Here is a 23,008-nt window from a genome sequence, read left to right on the forward strand (position 1 = left end):
TGAGAAAGCTCAGCTGTTTGCACTCTGAGAATGACAGATTTTTATCTTTAATGTTTTAATATCATACATGAGGTTTGTCTTGGCCCTCTTGCTGAAGGTGGCTTAAGTATTGCCCCACCCCCCTACAATCACCTGACGTCTCTTCATCTGGGAGACTGCTGAGGGGGCAATGGTGAAGTCAGTTCTCTCTTGTGACCCAAATCAGGGAGGATGGGGCCTCTCTTCCGAGACTACCTTTTAGCATAAATTCTAGGTACTCTTCCTTTAACCCTGTGCTGCTCTTGCTCAGAGGGCCCTTTGGAACCTGATTTTCCTGTAGATCTTACCTGGTGTTCATTACTGGGCAAGGTGCCGTCATTCTGCATTTTCCTTCAGGTTCATAATGGATTAATTGAGGAAGAGTCCCTAATAGTTTATGATATACTATGAACATAATATGGGCAATCACAGCGCCTCCTGCAGAAGGCTGGTGGGAGGTGCATACAGCTGATGCACGTGCCTACTGCCTTGTATATATTGATGTATTCTTGGCTGTTGGCTTTGAAAGAATAGATTCACATCTATTTAGTTTTATAAAGTACTAGATGCATCCTCTCTTCACATTATCAGTCCTCACCAGAACTCAACTCTACTGGAATATTCTGAGTTGGTCATTAGTGGACTTGTAGTCATCAGTAAAATTTTCAGTTTCAGCAGATAGCTGTGTTGTTTTCATAGATGGATGGGCTGCATCTGGTGTGCTAATTCTGAGACTTTGTTGTTGCTGTTAGTGCTGTTGAGATCAAGGGATCAGACCAGGTATGGTGTTAAAATTCTATTTCTTCAGGAAGATCAAGAAATTTCATTTTGGGAATTCCCTGGTTGTCCAGTGGTTAGGACTCTGTGTTTCTACTGCAGGCGGCACGGGTTCGATCCCTGGTCAGGGAACTAAGATCCCGCGTGCTGTGCGGCCAAAAAAAAGAAAAGAAATTTCATTTTGAAAATCCATAAACTAAAGACATAATGTCATTTAATGATCATGTGTCCAGTCCAGTTCTGGGCTCTGTGGATCTGTGAGAGGCAGCCTGACCCCTGTTCTTAGCCAACAGGTTCCTCTAAGCCATCTGTGGTGATAAGGGAAGGTGGCTGCTGGACATAGCCAGGACTCCTCTGGGTTTCCTGAATGGCTCAGTGCCTTTGAGATGACTTGGTAGCCACTTCACAATGAGACATTTAGAAGTCAGGACAGAAAACAGTGGGTGCATGGCCGACTGGGCCCCACTGTATAAGAGACGACGGAAAAGGTTCCAGCAAGGAGCTCATTTAAACCAGTATCATTTTGTGAATTCCCTGGCGGTCCAGTGGTTAAGACTCAGTGCTCTCACTTCCGAGGGCCCAGGTTCAATCCCTGGTTGGGGAACTAAGATCCCACGAGCTGCGCGGTGCGGCCAAAAACATTAAAAAAATAAAAAAAATAAAAACAGTATCATTTTCAGGTTTTAAAAATATATTTGTAGCCAAAAGCTACATTCAAGCAAATTTTAACATTTTAATATTAACAACATTTTTAATAATAATATTTTAAACGAAATGTTTTTTCTGTTTTCATTCTGTGATAGTGGTCTGTGTGGATGCATAGTTTTTTTTTTTTAAAGGAACTAATTTTTTGATTTAATTTATTTATTTTTGGCTGCATTGGGTCTGCGCGTGGGCTTTCTCTCTAGTTGCAGCGAGTGGAGGCTACTCTTCTTTGCAGTGCGCAGGTGTCTTACTGCGGTAGCTTCTCTTGTTGCAGAGCACGGGCTCTAGGCACGCCAGCTTCAGTAGTTGTGGCACACGGGCTCAGTAGTTGTGGCTCGCGGGCTCTAGAGCACAGGCTCAGTAGTTGTGGCGCATGGGCTTAGTTGCTCCGCGGCATGTGGGATCTTCCTGGACCAGGGCTCAAACCCGTGTCCCCTGCATTGGCAGGCGGATTCTTAACCACTGCGCCAATGGAGAAGTCCCAGGTGCATAGTTTTTTTATAGAATCATTTAGAAGAAATGTCAGCTATAACTCAGGAATCCTAGGCCTGAAGTCTCCATGAGCCTCAGTAAGAAAATACTACAACAACATGCATGGGTCACATGCCTCTTACCTTGCATGGAAGAAAGTGGGGACCCCCACCCTTAGTGAAGTAAGCTGTCTTGAGTCCTTGGTTTTCTCCAGATGTACCTGGGTTGTAGGACAGGAAAGCACTCACTCACTGATGGTGCACTGAGACATGCTATTGTTTAATAGGGATGTATGTGTCTCCTTTCAGGAGTGATTTGAGCTCTAGGGAGCAGGGACCACATGTTGGTCACTGTGTGTCTTCCCTCCTGCAGTTCTTATCTGTGCACCAGGCATGTACCACCTTATAGGTCCTTGGTTGCGCCTGTATGAAAACTCAGTCCAGTGAGCAGAGTACCAAGGTTCTGTGTGTTCTCTTGGCTCCCTAGGTTGAAGTGTGCTCCTTGTTTTTCCTTGATTCAGTAGCACCCTCGTGTTTTGCAGTGCTCTCTCTGGGTAGCCTTATCTAGGCCTCCAAACACATCCTAATCTTCTGACCCCCCAGCCGGATTAGAAGATTAGGCCCCCTGGTGGTCCAGTGGTTAGGATTCTGTGTTTCACTGCTGGGGGCCTGAGTCCAATTCCTGGTCAGGGAACTAAGATCTCACAAGCCTCACGGCCAAAAAAAAAAAAGATTAGGCCTCCACCCAAGTCTTGATGTTCAGGGTTCTGTTTTGTAACTAGCTTACTTTCCTATTAACATTAAAATTAATATATGAATTACTTTCTGCGTCAGTAAATTTAGCTATGCAACATCCTTTTCAGGGACTGCATATCCTGTATCATTTCCTCAGAAAAAATTTACAGAGGTAGAATTGCTAGCTCAGTGCACCTTCTGAGGCTCTTTGATAGCCATAACCGTTGTGCTTTAAAGGAGAATGTAGGGGCCAGAAAGGCTGCCCACGGACTTCTAAATTCTCCTTGCAATTAGGGCTCATTAGTTGCCGGGAATTCAGAGATTTTAAACAGGGGTGTTTTTTGTTTGTTTTGTTTTTCTGGGTTTATACAAGAAGTCCAACCCTGAGGTTTTCTGCAAGTAACAGGCCTAACTAGAGGTGCACTTACCATGTATGGCCTCCTACAGCAGCTTGAGGAAACAAATCACATTAGGGAACCTAACAGCTCTTTTGCTTAAATTGGATGCTGGGTCGTTATATACTGTAGATAGGATGGTTTCGCATAAGTTTCAAATCAAACTAATTTCTTTGAAGGGTCATTAATGAAAACAAAGATCGAAAAATCAAGAGATCCAGGAAATCACTAAGACTATAAGAGTCTGAACTTAAAAGATGAAACAGGGAACCAAGAGGAAGAATTTGAAAGTCAAGCCTGGGCCTGCAATAGAGATGAATGTATGCATTTCTCAAAATGCAGAGCACTCTGAAAGAAACTACGTTATAATTTGATTTCTTTTTTTTTTCTTTCTAGGTATCTCATTCAGTTGCTAAACTTATATTAGTTAATTTCCACTGGCAAGTCGCAGAGATAATGGACAGGTAAGGTGTTTGGGGGAGGAAGAGATGGCATCGCCCATAGCTCCTCTCTCTGCCTACCCGCCCAGTGATGATGATTGTTTATGTTTTGGAGAATATCCTTACAGTGTGCAGATTATATTTTTAAAACACTGGATCATAGTGTATAGCCTTTTTTCTCTCAGTATATGGTGAACATTTTCCCATGTTTTCAGCATATTCTTTCTACCCCAGTTTTAGTGCTGGCACAGTATTTTATTATATAGATGTTCCATACTTTTCCAAAACCCTGTTGTTGTACAGTGAAGTTAGGTCAAATTTTTTATGCCATTGTTAATTTTTAATCAATGCCCTTCTAGGTAACACTTGACAGTATCTCCAGTTATTTCTTTCAGACACATCAAGTGAGGAATACATCATGACATAGTGCATATTACCTTCAGAGAAAAGGTCAGCTAGTTTACCCTGCACCTCCAGAACCAGAGCCCTTGAGGCACACAGCTTGGAGTCTCAGGTGTCCTGGAAGTTGTCAGGAGGAGGGGTTCCTCCTCCTCATGCATCCTCTAGGGGGATTCCTCTAAGAGGCATGTGCTTCTGTCTAGCTCAGGGTTTCTCATCCTAAGCACTGTTGATGTGTTGGGCTAGATAACTCTTTGTTGTGAAGGGACTGTTCTGTGAATTGTAGGAGGTTTGGAAGAATCTCCAGGGTCTACCTACTAGAAGTCCTTAAATCAAAAATGCCTCCGGACTGCCAGATAACTCCTGGAGAACAAAATTGCCCCTGCTGAGCAGTGCACTGGTCACTACCCCTGCTCTTTCACACCACAGTGAGTCTTCTTTCTCTGTATGGTGTGATTCTGTTCATTGGCAGAGGAAGATCATTATGCCTTTCCTTCTCTAGGCTAAGAAGACCAAACTAGCTGGAGCAGCTCAGCCTGATCAGGAAAGAGCAAATGCATTCCTGGTTCACTAACTGCACTCTCACTCTCTATACTGAAGAGCTGAATACATTTAGGTAGACTTCCAGATGAACTTCCCTGTCTGCACTGCTATCCAAAACTCTGGAACCACATAGGTTCCGGTAATGGGTATCTAGCACTGTCCAAACTCTCTAGCCTAACTTGGGGATGGAGACAATTTGGATAGCTATAAAGATATTAAGAATAGTAGTGTGAGAACTAGGAATAAAAATTGAAGTAGGTATTCTGACTAGGTGGAGTAAGGAAATCATGTATATGAGATGTAGTTCTTCCCTGCTCAGATTCCTGGTGTCTTGGTAATGTGATTACCTGGACTTTGTGTGGCACTTTTATTGCCACATGATAACTGTTTTTATTTTTAAAAGTATTTATGCCATACCTCATTCCAGAAAGGAATTAAATTTTTATTATGAAATTTTTTTTTCCAAAAATGTGTGAGTGCACACTCACATGCATATGTGTGATGTATATAGGTTTTAAAGACAAATAAAGCAAACAAGAAACTCTCTGACCTTTACTCAGAGGCCTCTGATGGCAATCCCTGCCTGGCTACAATCCCTTCCTTCTCCAGGGCGACCAGTACCTTGAATTCAGTATTGATCATTTTCTTATTTATTCTTAAATTATTTATCTTTTAGTTTTGTATGTTTTTAGAACTTTACAGACATGGAATCATATCATACGTATTCTTCAACTTTTTAAATTAACAAGGTTGAACATCATGACATCCATCCTCCTGTCAAAAACTATTTGTGAGTTTTTAGTTTTTTGCTGTTAAAAATAATGCAACTCTGAAAACTCTTGTACATGACTTACAGTGTCACATAATTTTTCTAGGGTTAAGTACAGAAAGTGAATTGCTGGGCTGTAGGGTATGTGTTACTTCAGCTTTACTAGATAACGCCAAAATGTTTTCCAAAGTGATTGTACCATGTTATATACCCACTAGTGGTGTATGAGTGTCAGAATTAAAGTTTTACAGTCTGGTGGGTGTAAATGGCATCTGGTTGTTTTTAATTTCAATGTCCAGATTATTAAGGAGGTTGATCATTTTTTCCTATGTGATTTGTACTTCCTCTTCTGTGAAATGCCTGTTAGGTCTTTTGCCCATTTTTCTAATTGTTGTTTTTCATTTCAAATGGACGTTTAGGAGTTTTTGTTTTGTTTATTCTGAATATCAGTTCTTTACCAGTTGTATATGTATTGAATTATCTTTCAGTTTATAGCTTGGCTTTTCACTTTATCTTGTCTTCTGATGAACTGAAGTTCTTTTGGCTTGCGGGATCTCAGTTGCCTGACCAGGGATTGAACCTGGGCTATAGCAGTGAAAGCCCAGAATCCTGACCACTAGGCCACCAGGGAATTCCCTGAACTGAAGTTCTTAAATGTAGCATAGAGTTTTCCTTTATGCTTTGCTTTTTCTGTGTCTTTAAGATGTCCTTTCCTATTCTGAAGACATAGAGATATTTGCTTGTAATTCCAGAAAGGGACTTAAAGCAGATATGGTCCTTCATAAGTATTTTTCTTATAGTTCAGTGCCTTTAAGACAGAGTTGTTATTCTTATACCAATTGAGAGCTAAAAAAATTGAAAAAGCAGAAAGTATTTGTAGTAAGGTAAAAAGCAAGCTTGGTTTTGCGAGAAGGTAGTTAAAAGACAAAGATACTTTAGTGTGACTGCAACACATGTTGGTCTATCCTGTTTTTGTTCAGAAGTAAAACTATTTGTCTTCAGGTTCTGATTCCCTTTATTTCTGCTTTTTGTTTTGTAGATACAAGTCTAATTCTGCTCAACTGCTCGTTGAGGCTCGAGTTCAGCCCAATCCGTCGAAACATGTGAGTGTCTCCTCCTTGAATAAGGCTTCTCCTGTTGCCCGTGGCTCTTTCTGTGGCTCACATTGTTATTGAGAACCATCTTGCCTTGTTTATAGTGCAATATGCCCATGATATTTGTTCCAGCATAGGCCTAAATCTTCCATTTCCATTATAGTTTGGAAACTTTCCTCATAGATGAGGAGTGAATCATTGCCTGCCCTCTCCAGCCTCACCTTTTTCCTTGCACTTACATACAGCCTGTACTCTATTCCTGCTGTGTTCTTGGTGTTCCCACTCACCACATGCCTCTTTGACTCTGCTTGTGCCTTCCCTGGCCTGGAATGTCCAGATTCTGTCCCCATCTCTGCTTGTGGAAATGGAACTCATCTTTAGAGACCCACATCCAAGCCATCTCTCACAAAACCTATCTCCTGGGACCACTCCCCTCCAAACTCCTCTAATTATATCTTTAAACCTTTACGTGTATGTTGTAGTAATTCACTCATATCTTTTCAGCTCCCCTACTAGACTGTAAGTGCTTTTTAAGTTTAGGAATCAATGTATAGCAATTTCCTCTGTATCTGGGAGTTCGGTCAGCATTTGTCAAATGAATGAGGGCCATGTTAAAAGCACTCTCAGGAGGGAGAATTGGGGCTCAGATCACCACATAACTTCTGCAGTCTCTTAGGAGAAAATTTCTAGGAGCATACTGGACAAACATGAGAATACGGTCCTTTTCCTCAAGTTATTTTTTGTATTCCCAGTAAACTAACAAGAACCTAATGTTAAACATGTAGTGGACTTTTTCATTGGTTAGTGTTTTTGGCTGGGGTCCCCAGATTGTCTTTGCCAGTTTGTGTAGCATGGTATATGGATTCTGGAGTTTTACAGTTTTTTTAAGCTTTACAGTTATTTGCCCACAAACTAGAAGAGTTTCTTCCCTTGTAGAAGCCTTCCTCATCTCTCTAAATTAATTGTATGTGACATCTCTTTGGTATGTTAAGGATGAGTTGTGACTTGGTAAAAATTGTAATACTGTGTGTTTTGGACATATTGATATGGGAAAACCACTGTCTTTGACAAGTAAAACTGCATTGTGGGCTGTTAGAGGCTCACACTCAGCCTCTAAGCACCTATATGGCTGGGTTTGTAGTACTTGTTGAGGAGTAACTCTGTGCTGTGCTGAATGAGGGCAGTTTACAAAAGAAACCCAATAGCCTCTGAAAGAAGGTGGATTGAATGACCTCTAAGGACCTTGACAATTCTGAAATCCTGGTCTTTTCAGCCTGACGTTATAAACTACTGTTAGTTCTCATTTCCATCTTCTCTCTGCCTCTCTAAATCCTAGTGATTCATCAAGCCTAGTTCAGTTACCACCTCCTTCAGAAAGCCTTCCTGATAATATGCTTTCTGCTCAAAACTGGAACTCGCAGAGTGCACACATTGCAGTTGAGTTCTGACACTTGTTGCAGGGTCAGAATTGCCTTCCATGGCTCATATCACTCTGCCTCTCCCCAGGTCCCCACAACCCATCCCCCTCACCACTGCGCAGTGTGTATGCAGTTTGTGCGGAAGGAAAACCTACTGTCTCTGGCCTGTCAGCACCAGTTTTGCCGCAGCTGCTGGGAGCAACACTGCTCAGTACTTGTCAAGGACGGCGTGGGTGTGGGTGAGTCTGCCATAGGATTTATAAAAGGCTGGCAGGAAGTATTTAGCTTCAGCTCTGCCCTTTCAGGTTCTCAGGTCAACTGAGTGTTTTCTTGTGAGCCTAATTGAAGTTTTTATTGTCAAAACCATTGGTTTCCAAACACATATGTCTGAACAATGGCAAAGTTTAGACCTGAGCAAAATGAGAGAGTTAAGGCTAATGTTTGGGCATATATGTAAATGTTGGTGTGAATGCAAGGCTACCTTCTCTTGCCTTTTGGGAGAACTGTCCTTTAAGCTGCCTACTGTATCTATCTTGATTCTCAGAGTGGCAGCCATAACTCAGAAACACCTAGAGAGTTTGCTGTTATTTAGGAAATATAAGCACAAATCAAACTTGATGATCAGTTAAAGGAATATTTAACTATGACTTGATATTTGAAACTAAATTAGCATTACTTTGTGTCTGCAAAATCTCATTGTATTGACGGTAATCACATGCACATAATATTAAACATCACAAAACTAAATTGTTAGTTAATAACCCTATAGGATTTTTTAAACAGTTTTGTTTTTTATTTGTGCTATTTGTGATATATATGATTTAATTTGTTTTGTTTTTGTTGTTTTGTTTTTTTTGGTGGCTCTGTGCGGCTTACGGGATCTTAGTTCCCCGACCAGGGATCGAACCCGGGGCTCTGGCAGTGAGAATGCCGAGTCCTGACCACTGGACCATCAGGGAATTCCCTATCCTATTTAATTTGGAATAATATTTTAGTTGCATCACTGTGCAAATATATTAATTTCTCTCTTCTTTGAATAAATTCTGATGCTTTAGGGGTTCCTTACGTAGAATCTGAATTTGTTGGTTGAACTCAGCAAATATATTATCGTTGTGTCTTCTGCGATACAGTTGTCCATCAGGTTGTCTTTGTTCAACAGGTGTCTCTTGCATGGCTCAGGACTGCCCGCTTCGAACACCAGAGGACTTCGTGTTTCCGTTGCTGCCCAATGAAGAATTGAGAGACAAATACAGACGCTACCTCTTCAGGGACTATGTGGAGGTATGCCCAGCCCCTGTTGTGCCCTCTGTCTTCCCGGGCCTGCTTTTCATCAGATGCTCACCAGTTACTTTATAGACTAGGCTGCCAGTAGATGCTTTCGTTTGAAGAAAGAGCTCCACGGCTTTAAAACAGGTTGAAAACTACTAAAGTGCTAGTGAATCCCAGGTCTGTTGCTTCCTTATTATGTATCCCTTGACCCATTATTTTACCTCTCTGAGCCTTGGTTTTCTCTTGTAGAATGGTCAGGCATCCCCACCTTATACAAAGCTGCTTAAACAAGCTATTGTATGTCAGGGGATAAACACAAGTCAGGCATATCTCAGGAGTTGCTGTTCTGTTCAGTTCACTGTGTGATTCAGCACAAAGAAGAGGTGTTGCTTTTTGGGCAATTTGAAAACTTGTTCAGGTTTTCAGCATGGTCAGTTTTGGAGTCCTTCCCCTCTATTGCACTACCTGTTCAGGCTTGTTGGGTCCATGCAGCATAATTTTCATCTTTGTCTTTCATGCCTAAGCTTATTGGATTGATTGATGGTCTGGGTCGTCTCATGCACATGCCACAGGAAAAGCAATGCCTTGTTCCTTGTGCTGTTTGCTGCCTTTGGTAGATGCCTGAGGGTCGTTGAGCCCTTCAGAGTCTTATGCACAGCTGAGTGGTCTGTGTTCCTTTCCAGCCCTGGTCCCTATGCCCTTTCATTTCAGAGACACACTTCTGTATTCCATTTTGTCATCTAATCTTAGAGCATTCTAGTGAGTTGCTACCTAGTTTAAGCTAAACATTCAAAGGTCATTTTCAGGGATCTCCCTGGTGGTCCAGTGGTTAAGAATCTGCCTTCCAATGCAGGGGATTCGGGTTCGATCCCTGGTTGGGGAACTAAGATCCCACATGCCGCGGGGCAACTAAGCCTGCGTGCTCTGGAACCTGTGTGCCACAACTAGAGAGAAGCCCACACGCCGCAACGAAGAGCCCACGCACCACAACGAAAGATCCCGCATGCCACAGCGAAGATCCCATGTGCCGCAACTAAGACCCGACTCAGCCAAATAAATAAATATTAAAAACAAGCAAACAAACAAAGGTCATTTGCACTACCTGCCTAATATCTGGTCTTCACGACATCCATCTTGAATTCCTGTAGCCCCTTGATATAGGTCATCAGCTGGAAGAACAGAAGGCATTTGAGTACTCAGGGAGGTCTAATTTGGAGGCACCAACTAGGGGATGTCCTCATTATTCCCCCCCCTTGGTGTTTTCACAGAGTCACTACCAGCTCCAGCTGTGCCCTGGTGCAGACTGCCCCATGGTTATCCGGGTACAGGAGCCCAGAGCTCGCCGAGTACAGTGCAATCGGTGCAACGAGGTCTTCTGGTAAGAGTGAGTGTGGGTGCTGAGCAGCCCTGGGCTTGTGCCTTCTCCTGCTCTAAAGCATCACTGCTGTTGCTCTTGTGAGGGTGGGGCTGGGAGAGGCAGGGTTGTTGAGCCAGAAGAGCAGCTCTGTTCCACGTGGGCAGGGTTTGTACCTAGCATCTCATGTTCCATGAGATGTTTGATAATAGTCAGTCTGGAGACAAGAAAGGGGCACAGATTCTTGGGGAATGTGCTGTGGTTTATGCTACTGAGACTTATGGCCCAGAGACTGCGTGTCTGTATGGGTGTGTATCTCCCTGCACAGATAATTCACATACTACTGTATTTGAAAGCAACAACCATCAAGGTTTTAATCTTTCTCTCTCTTGGCCTTTCTGCTAATTTTATAACACTATAATCCATAAATGTGTTTATATTTACCTGGGGTTTACTCTATTCAGTAGACATGATGGGAATAGCTAAAGTATACTGAAGGCTTACCAGAGGAAATGCTCTGTCCTGATGATTTTACCTTCATTATCACAACAACTGTGTATGATTGTACTGTTGTTACTCTTATGTTATAGGTGAGGAAATTGAGGTGCAAGGTAATGGCAGAGCCATAATTTAGGTCCAGACCTGTCCCCAATTCACACCTCCCTGGAAAATTCATGGTGGGGCTTCAGAGAAAGTATGTAGAAAATGTGGTATGTGTGCATATGTGCCTGCCTTTCAAGATGTTATTGAGGGAGTCTGTGATTCACCAAAGGTTAAGAACCACTAATGTGGTTGCTTTCCATCCTTTGTGTCCTGCATTATGAACTTCTTTTCCCTGGGACATGTGTTAGGCTACCTGCCTGAGAGCCTTTATCCATAAAGTTGTGTTGGCTTGGACAAAAGGGAAATTAAAAACATGGGAGCCTGGCCTGATGAATGTTGGAGTGTTTTTCTTTTCTGATTTTAAGTTTCAAGCATTGTCAGATGTATCATGCCCCTACAGATTGCACCAGTGCTGGCCTTGTGCATCCTGTGTGCACATCTGACTTGGAGATAAGCCAAGGCTCCCAGAACTGGATCTCATTCCTGCCTTGGGCCTGAGTTGAGGTATCTTCTCAGAATGCATCCCTGTGCCCTTTGGGAAGCTGAATTCTGAATTTGATATCCTGTCAGGAAGGATTGACACCACATAAGATATTTAAAACAAACATTTCATTTGGGTTTATTGAGAGAAATTCACACAGTACTTCAGTATAATCCTGGGTAAGAAAAGGTCTCAGATGCCTTGATAGGTGATGTTACCTCTTTGAAAAGCTCTAATTCAGGATCTGTTGGCTTGGACAGAAGGAAAATGAAAAACACAGGATCTGACCTAACGATTATCTTTTCTGGTTTTAAGTTTCAAGTGTCGTCAGATGTATCACGCCCCCACAGACTGCGCCACAATTCGGAAATGGCTCACGAAGTGTGCAGACGACTCTGAAACAGCCAACTACATTAGTGCTCACACTAAAGACGTAAGGACTGTATCTTACCTGTCATGGATCTGCCCTCCTTAGTGCTGCCCAGGGCCTTGCCCAGGAGATGTACCACCTGAGAGCAGAACAGGGCTCTTGATGGAGGCTCTTGATCAGGGCCTCAGGGCTCTTGATGGAGGCTGCCCAGACCTGGCAGAGTTTGTAGCAATTTATCATAGTATGCACCGAGTGCATTTATTTTAATAAATTGCTGAAATGCTTGGAGAAGTTTGACCCTTAGGAAAACTAATTAGAAGAAGACTAGGTTTTATTGAATGCCTCCCAAGCTTTAACAGCCCTGGGAGGGAGGTAGTTGATAGCCACACTTAATAAATAGCAGAACTCTAATGCAAGCCCAGGCCTGCCCAATTCTCATTCTGGAAACTTCCCATGGGAAAGCATGGCCTGTAGCCCCTTGAGTTCTGCATGACTCAGCACTCAAGGCTGTACCCTGTGCCAGTCACACGCTGAGTTGATGCACCCACAAGCACAGCTGTGACCATGACATCATTAAGCATAGTCCTTTTCATGGCGGTGGAAGAGCACAGCATCAGACTGATCTCTGCATTGCTGCCTGGGGTTGCTGGCATCTCTCAAATGAGAGCGAGCTTTAGAGGTTATTTCCTTGGCCTCTCCGGGAAGCAGAAGTTCAGGCAAGCTGATGAGGACTTAGTCCAGTGTGGCAGCTCTTATGCTGCTTTGGCATTCCTCCCAAGCAGGCAAGCTCTCTACTGACTCAGCTTGTGCTTAATCTGAGCGGCCTCGTGGCAGGGACAGATGGTGCTTGGAGTGTTTCAGAGCCAAACATGCTGACCTCATTTCCTTGAATTGCTGTTCCAGCCTCAGCGACCCGCCACATTTAAGTGAGATGCTCCTCCCCAGAAGTGCTCGCACGATGAGCTACTGGGCACGGGTGCCGGGAGCTTTGTGTAATTTGTCTTAGAACCGGCCTGATGGTGCGTGAGCCTAATGGCACCCTTCTGTCTCCTCAGTGTCCCAAGTGCAACATCTGCATTGAGAAGAACGGAGGCTGCAATCACATGGTGAGCAGACGCCTGTACGTTTTGCTTATGTGACGTGGAGCCTTTGGTCAGCGTGCCCTTAACATGTTCTCTTCTGTTTTCCTCTGACAGCAATGCTCCAAGTGTAAACACGGTGAGTCCCAGGCTTGATGTACAAGGCCCAGTGGCACAGTCTCTGTTTCTTGTGCACAGGTCTCCACTGCTTGTTTAGTGAGTGCTTTTGTGGTGAAGTGATAAAACAGAGGGCAGCCTCAGTCACTTAGGGTCATGATAACCAGAATAAAGCATTTCTTGATCTCTTGATTTATTATTTTTCGGTCCCTTTTATAATCCCACTGCCGTCTCGCTGACACATGTAGTCAGAAGTCAAGTTTGGGGTGACTATTAGACCCTCATGAATCCTCAGTCATCCAAGAAGAAGGTTTTAGTGTGTTCTTTTTATTTTTGCCAAGGCAGGTAAGTAGCATGGGGCTTATCTGTGCTGCCTTACAGATACCTTTTAAGCAGGCTGTACATGGTTTTACTGGAGGCAGTAAAATAATAGTTTTCCTCTAAGGTTTTTTTTTTTAATATATATATAAATTTATTTATTTATTTTTGGCTGCGTTGGGTCTTCGTTGCTGTACACGTGCTTTCTCGAGTTGTGGCAAGTGGGGGCTACTCTTCGTTGCGGTGGGCTTCTCATTGCAGTGGCTTCTCTTGTTGTGGAGCAAGGCCTCTAGGCGCGCAGGCCTCAGTAGTTGTGGCTCGCGGGCTCTAGAGCACAGGCTCAGTAGTTGTGGCGCATGGACTTAGTTGCTCCGCGTCATGTGGGAACTTCCTGGACCAGGGCTCGAACCCGTGTCCCCCTGTGTTGGCAGGCGGATTCTTAACCACTGTGCCACCAGGGAAGTCCTCCTCTGAGGTTTTATAAAGTTTGCAGAGGTGGTTTTGGCCTTTCAGGCCTCCGTCATCTGTCAGGTGTAGGTTACATACAACCTGTTGGTTTTGCTTTCCTTTCCTGCCAGATCAAGTACAGAAATAAAATTCCTTCAGGTAGAAAATATGTCCAGATAGGTTTCTTACACAGCTGCTTAGAGGCCGACCAGGAGGCCATGAGAGTTTCTCTTTGTATGAGCCTGACTAATGCTAATCCTGTGTTCTCCCAGGAGCACACTGTAATTAGAGTAGACGAGGCAAGGTTTTAGACTGGAGTGGTCACCCTGAAGTGTAGAACGAAGATAGGCCGAGGGTAGTGGCATATTTCCTCAGTGATATCCCACCCTAGCTTTTCTGCATGTTTGAATGAGAGAGGGACATGTATGATCCACTTAGAACAGTGCACAAGACATACGTACCGTTTAAAGAGAAATGACAAAGTGAACACCCGAGTACCCACCACATTCCTAGTACTGAGGAAGTCCTCTGTGTGTCCCTCCTCAGTCATAGTCTCCCCATCCCTTACTGCCCAGAGTTAACTTCCATCCCTTGCATTGCTGTATAGTTGTACTACCTGTACAGGCAACCCTAAGCAATGTAGTAGTATTTAAAACAGTAGCAAACACAACCTAGCTGACTGAGGAGAAAGCAATATTGCCACTGTTCAATGAAGCCTCCTAGGAGAAGAGAAGTGAACGACCTCTGGGTCTCTTGATTTGGCTTTAGCTTTAGCTTCTCCAGATTTTACAGAAGTCCCTTTTGGGAAGTCATTGAGCCAACTTATGGAGTGATTCCTGGGAAATAGCGTTTACCGCTGTTGGGGTCTCTGGTAGAGACAGAACATAGAACTGTGGTTGGCCCCTCTCCGTTAAGCCACAATAGTTGTTCGGATGTATAGCATTCATAGGGGATCTTTATTTTTCCCTCTTTGCTTCCTCAGTATGGAAACAGAGTCATAATTCTGGGTATGCACTATTGGGTGGGTTTTATGAAAATGTGCGTTTTATTTTTTTCTTTTTTTTTGGCCGCACTGCGTGGCTTGTGGAATCTTAGATCCCCCACCAGGGACTGAACCCGGGCCACGGTAGTGAAAGCACCGAGTCCTAACCATTGGACCGCCAGGGAATTCCTATAAAAATGTGCTGTTTAAGACAGAAGAAAAGGGGGAAAAGTCTTTCTTTCCAGTTTCATGTACAACACCTAGGACAGGTGTTGAGAGTGGGAGATAGTCAGGAGGGCAAATGTGTTTTCTGAATGACCAGGTGGGCTTCAGTTGGACAAGTTTCTGCTTGTCACAGAGGCATTGACACAGCAGACCAGTGGCCTTGTACAGTCAGCATCTGCTTGTGTTGGATTAAACGGCACAAAGCATATGTGTTCATGAAACTGAGACTATCCGTAGGCTGTTGTTCAGATCAGCAAGGACAGGCTTACAGGGACAGTGGGATGTGACAGGGATGAGAGGTATACATTCCCTCTGTAAAGAGGCACCCTTGGAGAGTTCTGGATAGGTGACCCGCCGCACCCCCCCCCCGCCCCGGGGCAGGATCGGTCTGTTTTCCTGCTTTGCCTATGACTTTGGAGGAATGTGGGCTTGTCTCGTGTGTGTAAATACTTCTTTCTCTGTTCTGTGTAGACTTCTGCTGGATGTGTCTAGGAGATTGGAAGACCCACGGCAGCGAGTACTATGAGTGCAGTCGGTACAAGGAGAACCCTGACATTGTCAATCAGAGCCAGCAAGCCCAGGCCAGGGAGGCCCTCAAGAAGTACTTGTTCTACTTTGAGAGGGTAGGCATCCAGAAGCCTGGAGGGTGGGCTTCTTCCATTTGGCCTGCTGGGTGAAATTCCCAGTGACTGGTAGCTACAGCCAGCATGCGCACACAGAAGTCAGGAAGTGGAACTCCTGCAGTGGCCTGAGTGGTGCCTCCATAGATATGGCTTTCAGGCTCCACAGGGCAGCCACAGCCAACAAGGAAGGACATGCTGACCTTGTTTGAATGATGAATTGAAGGATAATGAAGGATCATCAGACAGTCTTTTCCATCCAGTGCCATGTTTGTTGTTTGTTTTTAATTGAGGTATAACTGACTGACAGTATTATATAATTTTCAGGTGTACAACGTAGTGATTCATAATTTTTAAGGGTTATACTCCATTTATAGTTATTATAAAATGTTGGTTGTATTCCCTGTGCTGTACAGTATATCCTTGTAGCTTATTTTACACATAGTAGTTTGTATCTCTTAATCCCCTACCCCTATCTTGCCCCTCCCCCTAATCCAGTGCCATCTTAATAGTCAGATTCAGAGCGCAGTTCTCCCCAGGAAGACCCTTCAGAAGTCCACAGAGCATGCGACATTTGGTTTCTAAGCACAAGAGACCTGTAGTTACCTAGCTTTGCTTCATCCTCAGGGCTCGAGTCCTGTTGCCGCAGTGGGGTAGAGTGATTTGGCAGGCAGACAGCTGCTCTGGACAGGGTTGGTAGTGTGGACTGAGGAAGCCCCCCTCCTGCAATCCCAAGGACACACAGTCCCTATCAGCTAGATGAGGCTGTGGCCATTCTGAACTCCTTTTGGATCTCCACCTTCCTGGGACTCCTGCAGCTTTCTCCCTCCTCTGAACCCTGTAGTGGGAAAACCACAACAAGAGCTTGCAGCTGGAGGCACAGACATACCAGCGGATTCACGAGAAGATTCAGGAGAGGGTCATGAATAATCTGGGGACGTGGATCGACTGGCAGTACCTACAAAATGCTGCCAAGCTCTTGGCCAAGGTTTGTACCCCCTCACTCTTCCAGTCCCTGGTTTGATGCCCAGCCCTGTCAGACCCAGACCTCTGAGGGTGGGAGGCACTGTAGGGGGCAGGGGGCTCAGCACCCTGTACAGTCCTGCATGCTCCTGCTTATGGGTCCACATTTTGCTGGGCTGTGCCCACTGAGGACCCAGCCCTCTGTGGATGTCCAGGGGATTTTAAGAAGAGTATTCCGGTGCCTCTGCCTGCAGGGAAGGAACTGCAGGGAAAACTAGAGCCCTTTTCTTCTTTTGTCCCATCCATGCATCACTCAAAGGAAAATAAGAGATTGTCTTTGGACAAGTATTGAGATAGATGTGTGGACTCTGATGTCCGACTCAAGAGGGAAGAGCCGTTGAGGCAGCTGCTGGTAATAAATCACAGTGTGAAAAAGGAACTGTGGGTGTTCTGTGACCATTTTTGTTTCAGTTTTTGCCATGTTGTCCCCCAATTCATCTTTTATTTGCCTTGGCCTCATTTCTTTCAGGCCCATACCCGTTGAGCCAGGCTAATTTGCATGGTGGGGTAAGAACTGTAAAAGCCACTTGAGATCCATGTAGTTAGGATCATAGATACAGGTCCCTTCTCTTCTCTCTATTGCAGTGTCGATACACCCTGCAGTACACGTACCCATATGCATACTACATGGAGTCTGGACCCAGGAAGAAGCTGGTAAGGCAAAGCGATTCTTCTCCTCTGCTCTCTTAGCTTCAGAGGTGCCCTTCTCTACCTGCGCTTTGCAGGAGAGCAAGGACCAGACGCCTGGTTATTGGGAGGGCAAAATCAAAACTGGCAATTGTAAAATTTTGTTTCTCCCCTAGGCATTTCCAAAGTAGATCTCAGGTGCTGGTATTTTGTGTAATAGGAAGGCAGATATACTGAAGCCCGTGAACAACTATATTTTTGGGGTGACTGGCTGAAAATGTCTGTTGCCACTTGGGAGCAAGTGCCCATGCTTTGGGAGGATATGCAGCTTGCATGTTCCTAAATATAGTGGACTTTTTTTGCATTTTGGTTTAATTTTCATCTTAGATGTTGGGTTGTTTCCCCCCAATTATAAAGTAATTCACACTTGTTGTTTAAATGTTGAAAAACTTAGAAAAACGTTTACATCATTCATCATCCCACCAGAAAGAAATGACCACTGTTAGCGTTTTCCAGCCTTTTAAAATTATTTCTATAATCAAGGTTATATATATAACATTTTTTTGTTACAACTAATTGTTTTTGCAGCTGTCGTTATTTACCAGGCTGGAAAATGCCATTTTGTAATAGTTGCATAAATGTTCCAGTATATGGTTGTACCAACATTTGGGGCATTTATTGTTTCTGTTTTTCACTATCATAAATAAGACATTGGGAAACCTCTTTGTGCAACTGATTTGTGCAGTGGGTATATAATTACTAAGTCAAATGGTTTGAAAAATTTTAAGACTCTTGATTTTCAGAAGGGCTGAAAAAACAAAGTATTCAGTGAATACAGTGTCTGTGAATATCCACTTTGACTTGTTTTTGCAGCATCCATTTCCCTGTATGTTGGGAGGATTCTCTTCAGTGGCTTAAGTTCTTCCCTTTTCTTTGGGGGCGGAGGGTGAGTGTGGCCTTGCCACATGGCTGTACTCCATAGGTAGCCTTTTGATTGGATTCTGGCTCTGGGTACAGGAAGTAGCACTGCTCTCTGAGGACAGTATCAGGGTTGTCTATAGCTCATGCGAGCCTGAGGTGCTGCATCTGCCCCTCCCATCTGCAGGCCCTGCCCCGGCTACAGCCCCCTCTCCTTTTGACCCTCCTGCTCTACCCATACAGTTTGAATACCAGCAGGCTCAGCTGGAGGCTGAGATCGAAAACCTGTCGTGGAAGGTGGAGCGTGCAGACAGCTATGACAGAGGGGTAAGTGCTGTCCTCTTGGATCCTCTGGCAGGCAAGGGAGGGCTGGTGTGGTAATAGGTAACATGGTAGTTGGCATGTGGACTGGAGGCTGCTGCTGAAAAGGGTGGGAAGGTCAGTGCTTTTGACTTCTTGGAGTCTGTGGCAGGGGTGGCAGGGGTGGGGTGGCTTTAGCTGCTCCCTGCTCACGGGACTGGGCCATGCAAGCACCTATCTTGCTTCCTTGGTGCAGGACTTAGAGAACCAGATGCACATAGCAGAGCAGCGGAGGAGAACCCTGCTGAAGGATTTCCATGACACCTAGGTTGGGACATGGACGTGCCAGAGTGAGGAAGATGTGGCTGCGAGGTCTCCCGGCTGCTGTACTGCATGCTGCAGGCTCTGCCTTTCACAACCCCAGGCAACAGCCAGGGCCCCACTCCTGAGAGACACTGGCCACACACCTCTTAGTCGATTTCTGTTTTTTTTTTTTTCCCTCATCTTTTTGCTTTTTGTTTTTCCCAGGGTAGAGGCCATGTTGAATTGGCCTCTTCTCAGGACCTTTAATTCCCCCTGGATGGTTGTTGGGAGGGAGGGAAAGTTTTTTCTGAATGACTATTAATAGGATTAGATCATTACAACTTATAATTTTCAAAGATTGTACAATTATACAAAAAAGAGGGGCAGACAAACCATAGAATTACACAGAACCCTTTTTAAAAATAAATTGGCATTGGAGTGTTTTAACCTCTAGCTATTTTACTTAGAATGTAACATATGCTGCCCGCTCACCTTGCCTCAGAATCTCTACTGCAAGAGGGCCCCGGTGGTCTTTGCTTGCCAGATTCATATGTGTTTGGCCACAGCTAGAGTCTCAAGGGAAGAGCATGGGTGGCAGATGGTGGGAAATTGAGGTGGCCTGAGTTATAGGCATGGAGCGCAGGGAATCACATCGTGCCTCCTGCCTGGTCCTTGTAGACCCTTTTGTGGTCAGGTGCACTGCCTTACGTTGGCAGTGAGGAGACAATACAGAACGGAGTCTTGCCATGGGGTGTCATCCTGTCTGATGGCACTGTGTGTCTGTGGACTCATCTTAATTCTTGAAAGTGAGCTTTACCTGGGTCTGGCTACTCAGGCCAGAGCCCACAGCCGAACACGTAGGTGGGCTTGTGGCCCTCCAGACCAGGGGATGTGAGTTCAGCACAGTTTTCTTTTGTTTTCTAAAGATAGAGATCCACTTTTAAAGGGAATTGTTCCCCCAAATAAATTTGTTTTACCTTGGTTCTTTCTTTTGTGCCAGTGTTCCTGTGGTGTGACTCTGACCAGGTTCACACACAGCCATACCTGACACTGTCCTGCTACACTTTCCTCTGGTGAACGTCAGGGTCAGAGTTCAGCATGGTCCTCCCAAGGACTCTGGTCTGCCTGGCTCAGGGACCTTGTTTGCACAAATTGTTTTTATGTTAACCTGGAGTGTATATCTCCATTACCCACTCTAGGGGTTGGTGGCGCTCCCCCTTGCCTGGTTTCAGCTATTGGAGGACAGTACCTCTAGGGTCTGGGAGTCTGAGGCCAGCACCGTTCTTGATTTGTGGTCCCAGCTCCTGTACCACAAGGGGCGGGCCAGGGAAAAGGGCCAGCTTTTTCACAGTGCAGAGTAACAAGTGGTTTGCATGGTGTCCTACCTGTCCTGAACCTGGTCCTGTGGGCCTTTCAGAAGTTACATCTGTGATTCCTGGGGTTTCTATGGCTTTTTTCAGTGCCTCCACTCTGAGGCTGGCAGAGTTGTCCATACTCGATAGGGCCTCCTTGACCTCCTGGAAGAGTTGCTTGGGAGATCTGTGAATAAATATTGTGTTGGAAATTCTTTGATATTCAAACATTTTCACCTCAGTCGGTAATTTCCCAGGTACCATGTAAGCTGTAAACTGAATCACTCTTGAAGGCAGAGGACAGCTGTAACTCTTGGAGTCATGGGGTACATAGCCGGCTGCAGGCTCCCTTTCTCCCCGGTCAGGTTTTGCCTCTTCCTGTCATCTCCTGCAAGGAAGGGACCATGGGGTGGAGCGGTAGGACAAGTTATGAGTATAGCAGATGAACCCAGAGTTGGACAGTGCTGAGCTAACTGAAGGAGGAGAGTGCCTGCTGCGGGACCTAGGGGTGGGGTGTGACTGCTGCATTGGCCCATGGAAGATCCTGGTGTCTGGCGCTTTTACCTCTGCATTGAGTCCTTTCTGTGTCACCGCCATGGCAGCGGCAGGAGCTGAGTTGCAACTCTGCACCTTAAGTCACACCCTCGGCGCCCTGGACATTTTTTGGACTGCACAGCTACCACATAGTGCATTTGCATCCAGCTGTGGCCCCAACCACTGGAGCTGCAGGAGGTTCTGTGCCCAGACTGCAGCCTGCAGCCCTTGATCTGTGGAGAGCTTTTCTTTTGTGCCTCAAGTGGCTGTCTCTTGTTAACATCAGGAAGATGGAAAAGGTCAGGCAGAATTTTTCTGCCCTGCAAAGGAAGGCACAGTGTTTTCATGAATTTACCATATATCTTTGTTTTCTTCAAAGAAAAAGTTGAGGTGATGTCATCTGCTCAACCTTGAGTGGTTTATTCAAAATAAACTGCAAGTTTCTGATTATAAAAGTGTGTGCAGAGCCATTCTTCAAAGGATCCAAGTAGCCTTCTGAGCCAATGCCCCCGGGGGTTCAGGCCAGTGAGCACCAAATAGGGGCCTTCCTGTTGGCCAGTCCCCTCTTCCAGAGGGCTGTGAAGGCCCCACTGGCCTGACTGTTCTGCCTTTCTTCCCTTCCTGGGGAGAGGTCACCTGTGGAGGGAAGTGGAATATCCTGGTATTTTTGGCTTTCCTTTCCCTCCTTGGGTGCAGGCCAAACCATTCCCCACCAAACACAGATCCCAGGATGTGGTAATGTACTGATTCTAATGCCCTACAGCCCTGCTGAGTCCCTGAGCTGCTTATTCAGAAGATCCTTCGGTCCGTCCAAAGCAGATGTGGGAGCAAAGGGCCATGGAGTATGGAAGCGGGACTTGTGGCTTCACAGGGGCCCTGGGCTTAGGAAGAGAGGACTCTTGACAGGAACTGGAAATGTTTGGAGTTTAATCCCAAAGGCTGAGGACAGGAAACAGAGCTTGGATTCTGAACAAGGGGGTCCGCATTTGTGGTGTCAGGAGTGGCGGCAACTTCACTGATAGGGGTGAAGGCTCCAGCGCTGTGGGCAGCACAGCATGCACAGGGCAGCCAAGGCCGGGGAGGTCCCAGACACTGCTAGTCAATTCCACAACTGCTCCTCTTTGGACCTCAGATGTGCCAAGCCCCATGCTCAGCACCTGGGCATACAATAGTGTGCAAAAGATACATGGTCTCTACCCTCTAGGAGCCTCCAGAACATGGAGGACACAGAACTGGTCACTAGTGAATGTTTTCACTGAGGCAGCAAGGCCAGGGGCTGAAGAGCTACTCCTGCAGATCAGTGGGCAGGATACCAATGGCCTTGGCACCATACCCTTGGTGATCTTAGAACAAGAGAAGATAGCACATTCTAGCAAAATCTGGAGGAGGGATTTTCCACATACTCTTCAGGGCTTCCTGCAACAATCTGAGCATTGCCTATATACTGAGCTCTATTTTGGGCACAGAGGACATAGCCATTGAATTTGTTAGACCAGTTCCTGTCCCCACAAGATAATCACACTAATGGTCACTGAGCACATATCCACTTAGTCACCACAGCAGCCCTGTGAGGTAGGTGCTGTCACCGTCCAAAATGAGTAATTTGCCCAAGGTCATCATTCTAGTAAATGGCAAAACAAAAAACATTCGCTGTTAGAAATTGGAAAGTAAATGCAACTTTTGTAATAGAGATTAAAACACAGCTCAGCACAAGACCCAGATTTGACTATGTATCATGATTGAGATGGGACTGCCACCCCCATGAGGTGAGCCAGCCTGGGTGGTGAGAGGTTTAGATATCAAAAAGGCCATAGCTTTTAAAAGGCCAAGAAATTATAGTTTATGCTGTGGTTGTGAAATTCTCATAGCCAACAGCAGGCAGAGCAGAAATAGGGGGTGAGGCGCCCCCCACTTCCCACCCAACCTGCTTGCCCTCTGGTGATGAGTTAGCTGTGCATAGCAGTAAGCATAACAATTGGATACAGGTAATAGGAACTTAGGAGAATGGAGTTCAGGAAAATAGTTTAAGGAACATGAGCATTTTGTGGTGATCTAATTATAGGTTTTAAAAAGCTAAAAAGGAAATGGTCTCAACATTCATTCATGGATACCAGAAAACCATGACATCTGGAATTCATTTCAGGAAGAAGGGCCAGGTCCTCGCTGCCTCTGTCTTTCCCTCCATGTTGGGAGAGTCCAGACTTGCCAGTTGCCTACAGAGCTCAGTTCCTACTCCATCTGAAGCAGGATGCTGGACCACTGGAGGTGTTTGGTCAGCATCCCAGCTTTGGCTGAGCCCCAAAGGCTCCCATTGCCACCTGCC

The 23,008-nt window shown here is 45.2% G+C and overlaps 1 protein-coding gene across 6 annotated transcripts in view; it reads left to right on the forward strand.

Annotated features, from left to right (window-relative positions):
• The window catches only part of ARIH2 (ariadne RBR E3 ubiquitin protein ligase 2), a 49,407-nt gene extending 28,267 nt beyond the window's left edge, over positions 1–21,140 (forward strand). For 5 of the 6 annotated variants that reach the window (XM_061196743.1, XM_061196744.1, XM_061196745.1 and 2 more), the window contains 13 exons: positions 3,497–3,564; positions 6,291–6,354; positions 7,852–8,002; positions 8,923–9,044; positions 10,301–10,410; positions 11,786–11,903; positions 12,896–12,946; positions 13,037–13,058; positions 15,480–15,631; positions 16,473–16,616; positions 17,237–17,305; positions 18,440–18,523; positions 18,753–21,140. In XM_061196743.1, the coding sequence (XP_061052726.1) occupies positions 3,497–3,564; positions 6,291–6,354; positions 7,852–8,002; positions 8,923–9,044; positions 10,301–10,410; positions 11,786–11,903; positions 12,896–12,946; positions 13,037–13,058; positions 15,480–15,631; positions 16,473–16,616; positions 17,237–17,305; positions 18,440–18,523; positions 18,753–18,824 (1,227 nt within the window). In that variant the 3' untranslated portion in view covers positions 18,825–21,140. Of the gene's footprint in view, positions 1–3,496; positions 3,565–6,290; positions 6,355–7,851; positions 8,003–8,922; positions 9,045–10,300; positions 10,411–11,785; positions 11,904–12,895; positions 12,947–13,036; positions 13,059–15,479; positions 15,632–16,472; positions 16,617–17,236; positions 17,306–18,383; positions 18,524–18,752 lie in introns of all 6 variants that reach the window. The other variant, XM_061196746.1, reaches the window with a different exon arrangement.
• The last annotated feature ends 1,868 nt before the right edge of the window (positions 21,141–23,008 follow it).

Source organism: Eubalaena glacialis, chromosome 7 (assembly GCF_028564815.1).
Source record: "Eubalaena glacialis isolate mEubGla1 chromosome 7, mEubGla1.1.hap2.+ XY, whole genome shotgun sequence".
Classification (NCBI taxonomy): domain Eukaryota; kingdom Metazoa; phylum Chordata; class Mammalia; order Artiodactyla; family Balaenidae; genus Eubalaena; species Eubalaena glacialis.